Source organism: Haemaphysalis longicornis, unplaced genomic scaffold (assembly GCF_048455015.1).
Source record: "Haemaphysalis longicornis isolate Haplotype H1 unplaced genomic scaffold, Haemaphysalis longicornis Haplotype H1 scaffold_9, whole genome shotgun sequence".
NCBI lineage: Eukaryota > Metazoa > Arthropoda > Arachnida > Ixodida > Ixodidae > Haemaphysalis > Haemaphysalis longicornis.
This window is the reverse complement of record NW_027526460.1, coordinates 88,519,522-88,532,352: the sequence shown is the minus strand read 5'-3', so window position 1 is coordinate 88,532,352 and position 12,831 is coordinate 88,519,522. Positions and strand designations below refer to the sequence as shown.

The 12,831-nt window shown below is 46.6% G+C and overlaps 1 protein-coding gene across 6 annotated transcripts in view; it reads right to left on the bottom strand.

Annotated features, from left to right (window-relative positions):
- Window positions 1-10,310: 10,310 nt before the first annotated feature.
- LOC144152366 (MFS-type transporter SLC18B1-like) overlaps window positions 10,311-12,831 on the bottom strand; it is a 136,687-nt gene continuing 134,166 nt past the window's right edge. For all 6 annotated transcript variants that reach the window (XM_077683633.1, XM_077683631.1, XM_077683635.1 and 3 more), the window contains one exon: window positions 10,311-11,105. In XM_077683633.1, the coding sequence (XP_077539759.1) occupies window positions 10,980-11,105 (126 nt within the window). In that variant the 3' untranslated portion in view covers window positions 10,311-10,979. The remainder of the gene's footprint in view (window positions 11,106-12,831) is intronic.

Genomic DNA, 12,831 nt, shown 5'->3' with positions numbered 1-12,831 from the left:
CTATCGACATTCCTATGGGTGTCTTTAGATTCTTCTATAGCCATAGCGATATCGAAAGAAGAGCTAAAGACAGCCATAGAACCGGCTATAGAAGAAGCTAAAGACACCCATAGGGATTTCAATACGAATAGCTAAAGACAACCATAGAACCGGCTATAGAAGAAGCTAAAGACACCCATAGGAATGTCGATACGAATATCTAAAGACAACCACAGAAACGGCTATAGAAGACGCTAAAGACACCCATAGAAATGTCGATACGAATAGCTAAACACAACCATATAACCGGCTATAGAAGAACCTAAAGACACCCATAAGAATGTCGATAAGAATAGCTAAAGACAGCCGTAGAACCGGTTATAGAAGAAGCTAAAGACACCCATAGGAATGGCGATACGAATCGCTAAAGACAGCCATAGAAAAGTCTAACGATTATTGGGCCAAATAGCTAAAGACGACCATAAAAAGGATTTTCTATAGCCGACCATACAATATTTTTGTATGGGAATTATGCTGTCGCCCCACCCCTTTCCCTTCACCTGCAGATAGAAAATAGTGCAGGCATACCACATACTTCACCGGCTACGCACAAAATTTAGGAAAGAGGACGTGCCTATATACCATGCACCGTACCGCTTTCTCCAGCGGACCATTTTGGCACCAGTCGAAGTTGACATTGTACGGGCACCACGCACGACACGACTCCCCTTCGCGCTAATCAGTAATATGCACAAGCTAAAGCCAGATACCATTCCGACTGAGCGCTGCAAGATAATCTAAGTACGCGGCTGCCAACATACCACCTTTAACTTCCCCAAGCCATCCTTCAACTCCGCCTCTTAAACCTAGACTTGTCTAAACCCCTGCCGACCCAAGACCACACCACACACAGCTGTCAATTTCTCACAAGGGACAAAGTCAGGGCGTGGCGCAAGACACCTTACCACACCTCATTCAGGTACATGCAATGCATACAGCACACTGATCCTTTAAATGCCCCCCTGTCAACCACGGGGTCAACCCGTGGGGGTCAACCACACGGGGTCAACCACAATGCATGGGGTCAACCACAACCCCCCTCATACACCCCACACTACAACAGTAGAACGCTGTGCTGTGTAGCGAACCGCGTGATCACTGATGGCGCATCTGGCGGGCCAGGAAGGCAGCCAAAGCGGAAGAGTCCCGGGCTGAGGGAGCCTCTCTTCTGAGCAAGCAAAAAGGCAGCAATTAGCTTGCGTTTCTACAGCGAAGCGCTGTACCTCTGTGTCGTTGATTATGTCATATTTATTTATTTATTTATTTATTTATTTATTTATTTATTTATTTATTTATACAGGTACCTACATCGCCCTCACGTGCATGTTTGTAGGGGGGAGAACAAGCAAAGGAATACAGTACAGTTGATGTAACAAAAAATGGTTGCGGGTAAAAGGCTGTATGGTTGAAGCAACAAAGTGTTTACTTACACTGTCAAAAATAAGGCATCACATTGCAAATACAAAGCAAAAACGCAAAAAGAGAAGAGTGCTATCGGTTACACAGGGCAATAAAACAAAAAAAAACAATTAGTACGGAACGCATCAAAAATGTACAGTAATGATTAGTTCAACAAAAAATTGTGCAAATTTCTAACAAAAGATGCGGGAGGCGCAAGGAAAATTTCCTCTGGCAAGCCGTTCCACTCATGCGTTGCTTTATTGTTGCTCTGATTCAGGAGTACCTCAATCAAGATTCAGTCAAGGAGAAAAAAGATAAATAGGAGGAAAAACAGGAACCTCTAGTGCCCGTATGCTATCTCAGGGCAGGAGAAGCACCAGCAGCAGCAGCAGCAGCAGCAGCAGCAGCACCAGAAGCAGCAATGTGCTTTTATGGTAGCAGCACTGCGCGGTCAGTGGAGTCCTTAGTTCAGGGCCCCGGTTGATCTTGCTGCAGTCTTCCCCCGATGCACCAGCCGTAACTGCAGACTTTAAGGCTAGAGCTGGTCAGCACTCTTTTCCACTCAGCGTAGCTGGAGTTGGGGACAGTTCGACTCTATTTAGCCGTAGACCCTCGTTTGCGATGGATACTTAAACAGGCGTTGCCCGGCACGCCAGATCTTAGTAAAACGTCTTGTCTTGTCTTGTTTCGTGCTTCGCGCGTGCCTGGTTTTACCGTATTGTTCGAACAAACTGTTGTGTTTCGGTATATTTGGTCTGTCAACAATTCTGCCAACTGTACACTCCTGTGCGTGATGTAAGCCCTCGCGATCGTTTTAACAGTGAAGCTGCGAGCAAATCGTAATTTTTCGTGTCCAAAGTTAAAAATATAAGCAAATGCCGAGCATACCCACTTAGGGAGATTGGCCAAGATTGGCAAACCAAACTCCAGCGTTCGCCGTAATCGTGGCAACACTTGCTCGGAACGAGGAAGACACGTCATAGCGTGCGCCCCTCCAAATGTCCAGTGATTATCGCTTCCAAAAAAATGAAGGAAGATAACTCTTATAGCAATAACGATGAAGTAAAGGTCGTTGCGGCAGCCAAGAAGAAACAAATCGATGGCAATCGTGTACTTAAACCGTCGTGATGGTCATGAAGGTTGCGTACAGCTTCGCTACCTTAAGGTCTTGCGCGTTAGCGTGAGCTTTCTTCTTTTTTTTGTTGCCACGAACTAGCACCCGATTAGGTGAACATGTTTGCGCCACACTATGTCTCAATGGTGGTGGTAGTGGTTCCAGTGAAATGGCACGTACCCACTCAGGGGTATTTGCCAGGAAATGGGTGCTTTACCGAAAGAAATTATGTAATTTTTGTAGGGAAAAAATATTTAAATATTAGAATGTATTAGCAGTAGATAACTAGAGAAATAAAAGAGATTAGAGAAAGAAAGAAAGAAAAAAGTAAAAACGAACACTATTTAATGAAAATTGGAAGTAAGAAACACGAAGAAATAAAGTGGTACAGACGAAGCAGTGAGCTGTAGGCGCGCATATACTTGACAGGGGAATCCAGCAGGGCCAAATGATGTCAACACGGCCGACGGCCTGATTCCAGGATGAATGCGTGCAACGCACGGCAAAGATCCCCGCGGCAGAATTCCACTTCCTTCACCCCGAATGACAAAAGTGTAGCAGACAGCGGGAGGTTTAGCCGGCTGCATGTGCTTTCTAAGTATCTTCGTCTCATAGAGGAGAACCGTCGGCAGGAGAAGTAGAAATGGTCGGTGGTTTCTGGTTCTTTGCAGAAAGCACATAATGGCGACGGGGCCAGATTAGAGCGGTGCAAGTAAGAATTTAAATTTGGCACGCGACAGCGAAAGCTAGTGAGGGTGACTTCGCAAGTTCGCGAGTGGCTTATGCTGCACTTCCATGAGTCCTGAATTATTTTCCAAACGTCTTCTCTTCTATGAACACGCCAAGGTGAATTAAAAAATTCAGGGAAGCTTGCACACACGCGCAAGAGTTGAATCGCAAAGCTGTTGTAGGTGAGCATTGCTGGACAGATTGTTAAGTTTCAGTATCGTTAATCATTTGCATAGTTGCGGTGCTAGTAATCGTCATATTCTTCGCAGCGAGTGGTGGATGCAAAGTCATCCTCAACATTGTAGACTTTCACCAGATCAACTGGCGAACCTTGCACTAGGTCTCGGCCTGAACCATGGCGAAGCTGTATGCAGGTTTTCTTTATACGTGAGCCATGAAGGACACATGACCACGTATTTGTACAAGTTTGAAATCGTTTATTTATATCTTCCGTCATTGCTCTTGCTGTGCTAGTAGAAGTCACCGTCATATGCATCGATAACGTCGTTTCCCTCATGCCACGCATTACATGCGCGGTAGCGTTGGACGACAGCGTTGGAGGTTTTTTTTGCCACGAGGCACGCGCTTCTCGGTATCTTTTCCTGAAACACCGAACTTACGGCTTGTACAACAGCTCTGCTGTTAATAACAATCCGATGGAACTTTTCTCGAGGTTAGCAATGCTATTTTCCCATCTGCTTCTATATTATTAGTTCCTTTTGGTCTAATGTTGTTTGTCTATAATTCTTGCATCAAGAATCTGAAAATTACTGGCTGGTGTTTGGCGAATGATGTGTTGCCCGCTCAAGCAATCGCGTCTTCGGCAGACTATGTACTCTGTTTTTAAATTCGATATATTTTATCATTATTCTTAAACTGCTGGGTTCTGCTGACAGACGCACATTATGCGGCTGTTATGTTGTTTGTTGATTCAGAAGGGAATGCGAAGGGAACGGGGCACTCAGATATTATTGTACCCAGTCCCATGATACACCTCCATACGACGTATACTAAGGAGGGGCACAAAAGAAAGAGAATATAATAGAAGAGGAAAGAGTATACAGGGGAGGTAGATAGGGCCGCCGTATTTGCCGGCGGGACAGCGCCGAAGCACGCTGCAAGACCCAAACTGTACTACACAGGTAGTGGGCACTGCGCAGTACTCCGCGCCAAAAGTTTTAGTATGTCACACTAAAGCCGCCGAATTAGCCTTGCTTCACCCAGGAAGTTGAGGAGCTAGCGGAAGGCGTCCCCACGGATGACGTCGGCGCCCTTGTGGAACAGGAGCGCCTAGGCTTGTGCTGGGGAGCCCCAGGTGCTGGTAGCAAGACTGAAGGTCGGTCATTTGGGCGCACACTATGTGTGTATTCTGGGCGGCTTACGCCCGCTCGCGGACACGGCGCGGGCGAAATTTCGACGGCTGCGGAGGGAAATCGGGGGTGGAAAGAGTGGCACCTGAGCTGCAGCGGTTTGGGAAGTTTCAGAACTACACCAAAACCACGTACGTTCACAGCCAGCCGCCGATCACGCAAACCGCTGCACGTGTAACACGAGTAAGGAACTTTAACCGCGGAAGCTTCGCAGGAATTCCACTCGCACATAATATATTCGCCCCAATTTTAGAAATTTACCCCATTGGTCCTCCAATTGTTTCGGTCTGTCTGTCTGTCTGTCTGTCTGTCTGTCTGTTCAGCCTTCCGGCCAAAAGTTGAAACAGCTCGTCAAAAAGAAGCATATATAGGAAGAACTGTTTGAGACTCCTGCAACTGCTGGCTTTGGTCATACACGTCTCCATTATTTAGCAGGGAAAAAAAGCTGATATATTTGAGGCAAAATGTAACTACTCAACCCGTAGTCGCCGCGTTATTTTAGTTTTGATCGATTGTAGGGTTTAACGCACCGACGCAACGCAGGCGATGAAACGCGCCGTAGCGGAGGGCTTCGGATTAATTTTGATCACCTGGGGATCTTTAACGTGCGCCGAAATCTCGTACACACGGGCTTTTTTGCCTTTCACCTCCATCAGAAAAGCGGCCGCCGCGGCCGGGAATCGAACCCGTGACCTCGTGCTCAGCAGCGCAACGCCTCAGCCACTGAGCCACCGCGGCGGGTGCGTTATTTTAGTTAAAGGGACGGACAACCGATTTTTGTCGCGTATATGTTCTCTAGCTCATATGAAAGCCAGCGTTTTATATAGCCCGATAACCACAAGCAATTTCTAAACAAACTGGCGGAAATAATTTTAATTTAGCAGCAAACTTCCTGAAATCGGAAGGGTGGCGGTTCGTAGTGTCGAAACTTGACACTACAATATGTGTCCCTGTCACGTGACCTGCAAACCTAGCAGCTACTGTAACTGCTGAAACGTTTATTTGCGTATTGAAAACCTTTTAAAACAAGTATTTGTACAAGGTTAAATTGCATATGTATTTCTAAACATTATTCTGAAATTTTTAAAGACACGCCGCCCGCCGTCGCTGGGTGCCTCTCAGCATGCCTCTCAGTGGGGCTAACTGAGCCTCCATGCCCAGAATCAACGGCATCGTTCAGTAAACAGACCCAGCGAAGGAGCTTTGACGATTCTGTCTGAGTCAGGGGCGTTTGTTCTGCCAAAATATTTGATTTCAGTTTCCAAATACGCCAACGGCAGCTTAAAAAAAAAAAAGAAACGTCGCGCCCGGGGAGAATCGAACTTCCCGCCTCCACAACGTGCGGCCAGATTCTACCTATCGTCTATCCCAACAGATGGCGCGTTCGTGCAAAATATACCGTTGCATTAAAAAAACACATAAAGGAGCAGGAAAGCCTGCCATTCAAACTTTTTTAGCTGGGAACAAGTTTTTAAATATCGTTTTTTATTTCGCATACAAATAAAAGTATGTTGCCGAGCAACTCTTTGTCATGGTTGCCAGCATTAGTTCTGGGAGGGACACATACGGCTCGTAGATAAAAAAATTCGGTTTAAAAAGTTCTAGGGCGTTATCAGCAAAACCGTTTCTCGTCAAGGTGCTTTAAGTGATGCCCTTTCATTTAGGATAGAGAATATATACTCGATAAAAATCGGTTGTCTGTCCCTTTAAGAATGCGCGTTGGGTTGGTTTTGAACATAGCAGGGGATAAAGATAGCGTTAAAATGGCGCAGAAAGGCTCCAGCACGTGCGACATGAAAGCAAGCACGAAATGAATGAATGAATGAATGAATGAATGAATGAATGAATGAATGAATGAATGACCTTTATTTGTAGGAAGAGGCCTGAGGCCCTGGGGGGGGGGGGGGTTTATGGGGAAGAGGAAAGGGGAAGACCCGTATTACAAATAATGATAACATGACAAAGACGCTATCGAGACGAGAAGAAGTATTCGCCAACAAGGTGTATGCGGATGCGGCTTGCACACCGGGCATCATTTCTAAATGGACAAGAAATCAGGCTTTGGCATCTAAATGTACCTGCTGTGCGGCTCAAACTATCGCCAAACTATTTCATCTAATTTGGTCTTGTTCAACATTTTGATTGATTGTAGAGTTTTAACGCGCCGACGCAACGCAAGCGATGAGGCGCGCCGTAGTGGAGGGCTCCGGATTAATTTTGACCACCTGGGGATCTTTAACGTGCGCCGAAATCTCGTACACACGGGCTGTTCAACATTTTCAAAAGGCAGAGAGCAACTCCTAGACTCTCAGGCAGCCCCGCATACACTAATAGCGCACTTGCAGCTTATTAAAGGCGATCCACCCACCCTTGAAAGGGTAGCAAACTTTGCTGTACAAAGTGGCCTGTACAGAGTTGTATAGTGGCTGACTGACTCCCACCGTTTTTTCAAGTGTTCGTGCACGCGACTGTACTCGTGTGAACCTTCCTGACAGCGGTGCACATACCAACAAACAGTGCCTATGTGAACACTGAAACCGTGCCTGCAGCTAACCGGAACAGAAACTCTAAACGATTACAACGTCAAGCACGAAAAAAAAAAAAAAACACAGCTCACCCTTGTGCTGCTCCCCAAGAACAAGAAACAAAAGATAAAAGCATGCGCGCTGTCCCAAAAAATGGCGCGCGTGCAGTACAAAGGCGGTAAAATTGAAATCAAACTACCCCTCAATTCATCGGGAGAGGAGCCAGATGGAAGAGGAACAGCATGAGTGCTTGGAGCGGAGGAGATACGGGGCAGAGGCGGACAAAACTAACGTCTTTCGGCGACATTTGCAGTGAAGCAAGCAAACACGCGGCAAATTTGTTTTATGGGCGAAGCACCTTAGGGGCCCGGGCTTTCGGCATCCAATATCGTAGTATTCTAATGCCATCACGGTACTAAAACACCGGGACACTCGTTTTCCAACGCCTCGTGCTACTTCTTGACATACTTCTCAGCTTGCTGCGGCGTGTGACACGAAGACAATTTACGGCCAGCCCGTCTCTCATTTAATTGCGTAAATCCAGTTCAACGCAAGAGAGGGCGCCACCGCCTCAGGAAGCGCGCGATTCCTTCTCCCGCCGGCTTTTCTCCGGCGCCCAATCAGCGAGCGCCGTGTGGCAAAACAGAGAGTTGCGATATTTCAATACACTTATACAATGCATGGTTCGCCCCACCTCAGGTTTCACGTTGTGGAGATGGCCCAAGACTTTTTTGCTTCTCATTTTGGGCCCCGTTTGTCTCTAAACTTATAGCTTGTTTTCACTGGCGAGGCGCGCATGCAGGCAACCATGTGAGTGCGCCGTTACTGTAGACGTCGGGCTCCGCGGGATGGCTGTACTTGTCCGTGCTAAGCACATGATTTGTGTTGGAAGTTCCAAACTCTATCCCACCGAACGCTAAGTAATGTCTCGAGTCCACTATGAGTGCGATTAAGAGCATCTCTGTTGACACTACCGTTGAGAATCGCATTGAAACGGAGCAGACGACACACGCTGGCGTTTTTTTTCTCTTCGGCGTGCGGGCGCAGTGGCACAAGCCGCGCCATGTCCGTGCCGCGTCAGCAATGTCCGTGGCGGTTTCCAGTGTTTCCAAGTGAGGAAATTGACAGCTAAACTTTTCAATGAATACCACCTATAGTTTTGCTCAATTCTGGTTGTGGTTATTATTACAATGCGGCTATCTACTAATATTACGTTTAACCAGTAGGGTTAGAGGGCGGAATCAGAGACCCCCAAATATTGCATGGTCAAATTTTTATGCTAAGGGAAAAGCTAAAAGTAATATTAAAACTTTTACCGCGTATCTGCTCCCTTTACTGCAAATGTCGTCGAAAGGTGATAGTCGTCTCCCTCCCTTGCCTCGCAAACACCTCTCTTAACTCTCCCGCCCACATCTCACGGTCTTCCGGTCCTGTCTCGCTCCTCCCATGATAAACACGATGGAGGTTTGCTCAAGGCAATGCAATTTTACCGCGTTCCAATGATCGCGTGCCATCTATTGGAACCTTTCGTTACTGCTGGACTTGTTGGAATGCCGTCAAGAGGGTTTGTGTCATGCCGAGCGCTTTTTGACCATTGTATTTGCTTTGTGCGTTTCTTTCATGGAATATTTTTATTTGGTATGGCAAAAATAAAGCAGCAATGTATTTTTACTTGAAAGAACGCTGCAAATGTTCCTTATATATTGCTTATTTGCCTCAAATATGCCTAATGTTTTCTTTTGCAGAACGATGCTGACAAGTATAACCACCGCTACCAGATTTAGTATGGATAATGTTTGGGCGACTCAACAAAGACATAAAATTTTGCGTCTTTTAGGGGCGACGCCCCTTAGGGGCTCCGGGCTGTCCGCGTCTCATGTCATACTCGATGTAGTGACAGTATTAAATGCCGGGAAACTCGCTGACGCCTCGCTCTAGTACGTAACGCGTACTAAAAGAACACGCCGGAAACTCGTTTTTCGACGCTTCAAGCTATAACGTTTCGTGCTTCAAGCAAAGCTGTATATCCTATCCCCCTGCACCCTCGCTTTCGCATCCGTGGGCAAAAACGCCAAGGCGCGCAATGGATACACTTATACACTGCATGCTTCGCCCATCCTTAGGTTTTTTCCCCCTTTTTTTCCTTTTTTTCATTTTTTCCTTTTTTTTCTGTGGTATTCATTCGAATTAGAGAAACATATACACAAACTATTTACAAATCTTGGCCTGTGGCGCAGACGTTTTCGTGTCTGAGCAGTTCAAGAAAGGTTGTCGCCTTTAATAATAGTGTCTTCGCGTCGTCCAGCAGAAAATTGTACATAATAGAAGATCTGGCTGAGCAGCCGTGATTGCAGGCCTCAAAGCGTAAGAATGAAGCGAACACTACCGATGCAACGTCAACAAATCTGCAAAGCAGATTTGTTGACGTTACATTGCGAAGGCAGATAGAAACGAATAGATAGAGAGAGAAAATAGAAGCTAAAATGTCATTGGAGATGTAGAGGGCTGAGAAAGTGGACATCAGAAAGGAAAATTTCTACGATAATTTCTTCGAAAATTCCACGAGGCTAGAGGAGGTTGCTTGAGAACTAAGAGCTTTGGGGGAGAAGTATACAAAAGATGATGGGGCATGCGTGGTCTGTGGAAAAGAAACGGAAACTCTGCGGCACGTAGTGGTAGAATGTGTGTATATCCATTCAAATCTTCAAGAGGGAAATATTTGGCTTCCAGAAGCCGTAGTATTTAAGGGTAGAACAGAGGGAGTTAACTTCAAGGCTGTCGAGACGACTAAAGGAAGATTGGAATGCTGGTGGACGAAAAGCAGGGAGGGGAATAATGGACCTAGGACAGCTACCACCTGCAACAGAAAAAATAAAGTATTTTGTGCTTGCCCTCGAGCCGCGCTAGTATTAAACAAAGGGTACAGAACATATATATATTAGCTTTTTTTGCCGAAATGACACGTCATCACCCCGTTTCAAAGGGGATACCACTAGCAATCAATCAATCAATCACATCTACATCGCTCCCTGCACAGGACAGAGGCCACTATGAGCGTAGAGCACTTTTCCCAATGAAGCTGCCTGTGGCACACGCTAGGGCGTCCGTAAAGGAAACAGAGCAGACGACGCATGCCGGTGTTTTGTTTTTATTCTGCGAGCGGGTGCAGTGGGACAAGCCGCGCCATGACCGTGACACAGCGGCTATATCTGTGGCCGTTTCCAGTTTTGCCAAGCGAAGAAACTGAGAGATAAACATTTCAATGAATACCACCTATACAACGAGCAGCCCAGCACCTTAACCACAGCTCCGCTAATTTTCCACCTTTACTAAGGGGGCTGGCCCTAATTTTTTATTTTCCTTTACTCAAATTTAATTACGTGCTTTTCTCCTCCCTCCACAGCATTGCACGGACCAAATCATATGCTTTGGCCAAAGATAAATTGCATCGACCCAAAAGGCCATGTGACATCATGGTTTTTATTACACCCAGACCACTTCACAACCTTTTTACCTTTAAAAGGCAACTTGCACCAAAAAGCAGGCCTGCTGCTCAGCTTAAGGTCATCTCCTGGACACCCAAGTCATTCTACACAACACATTTAAAAAGCTGTCTCTATAAATCACAGATGTTGCTTGGTTCGTTGTGTGCACCCATAGTGTAGAAGGCTGTCATCCTGGGAATGCACAGCTTTTGTGGAGGTACTTGCGCATCACAAAGACAGATTCTTGAAAATTCGTCTTAACACACCTGCACACACACACACACACACATGAAGGTTTCGGGCTTCTCATATGCTGTCATGATAACATATGCGTTCTGTCAACTCCTGTGACAACGTCCTTGTCGGTGGTGTCGTCCAATGGCCGAGGCCTGGAACAAGGCGCGTAATCCAGCTTCACCCAAACCACGCCGGTCACAACAGTCTGAAACAGAAGGCACATAAAACTATTCATATATGCAGGTAGAACCTTGCAATTTTTGCGGCAAGCCACTATCAGTGTTAACGCATGTCCCAATGGCATGATCTTCTAGAAGCGCTTCTTCCATTTAACTAGTTCTGGGTCCCAAAAACTCCCTCATTCAGGGGTGAAGCAGGGTACATGGATTTTCGAGCAGTTCCGGCAGCAGGCAAAAGTGCCTTTTGCAGCAGGCTTGGAGCAGTCAGGACGGCCTTTTGTAGCGGGCTTTGAGCAGCCAGAAATGTCACTTGGAGCAGATGTAACACCATTTCACAGCATTATGATGCCTTCCTTACCGATCCCTACAAGCCGCTGTGCAAGTACCCTGCCTATTACGATGTACCATGCAATAGAACCTACTCTGAACCAGGAACGCAGTTCTTGCACTATATATGGAGGTTTACAAAATGCGGATTTATTTATCTTCGGCCACAGGGAGCACACCGCGTTATTACCGTTCAAAAGTCAAACCTCACGCGCGGAGTCGAAAGAGATCACATAAAGGCCTTGCTTCGTGTCAGAGAAACGGCAGTGTTTATGTGAACACACAGCTGTATTCCGTAAAACAAGGTGTTTGCTTGCAGCCTTTTTCTACCGAACAGTGGTTCCAGTACGTGCAAGGCAGAACATAGCTTTGTCTAGGCCTGTCACTGGGTTGCGAGAGTCGAAGAACGCACATTTAGACTGCGTAACTAGAGCATGCTAGAAGACATGATTAATGTTGAATCATTCTCTGGTAACCAAAGCTACCGTAAAAACCCGCGTATAATACGAGATTTTTTTCCAAATTTTACTATGTAAAATTTGTGCCTCGTATTATATGTGAATCCCAAAGTTTTCAGCCGAAAATTTGCACTTTCAGTTTCAGCGGAGGGTGCGCCATCTTGCGGTGGCGTTAGCTGGCTGCTGCTTCTCTTAGCTGGCGCCATTTTGATTGCTTTGACCACGTGAAGGATCTCGACACGTTCACCGCAAGTCTATCACGAGGTCGGGTGCACGAAAACAGTATTCGGCTGCAATTAAAAGAAACGTTATTTCATGTACCGAGACGATCAGGAATTGCGCCCCAGGACGGCAGTTCGGCGTCACCGAAGGCAGCATTCGTTGGTGGAGAAAGCAACTGGTGCTTGACTGGATAAAGTTTGTCGGCCTGGAGCACTGTTGGGGATTCCCGTCAGTGCTCGTGTTGGACGCCTTTCGCTGCCACCTGGCCGATTCCGTGAAGATGTTGTTGCGCGAACCCCGCACCGAACTCATTGTCATACCAGGAGGAATGACATCCCAGCTGCAACCGCTAGACGTTTGCATCAACAAGACTTTCAAAAACTGCATCAGGTCCTGCTACCAAGAGTGGATGAGATCAGAAGACCTGTAAGTGACAGCTACCGAATGGCTGACGCGGGTTTCTCCAGCAGTGCTTTGTGGCTGGATAGCGGATGCGTGGGACAGCATCCCAGAGGAGCTCGTCAGTAGCTCTTTTAAGAAATGCGGCATCTCGAACGCCCTCCTTGATGGCACTGAGGACCACTTTCTGTGGGATGACATTTCCGACAAGGCGACTTCAGGAGACAGCGGCAGCAAAACTGACGATGACTGAACGGACGTCGGGAGACAGTGCCAGCGAAAACTGACAATGACTGAACGGTAACTGCAGTGCAAATAAATATTTTCTGTGCTCTTTACCTCGCAT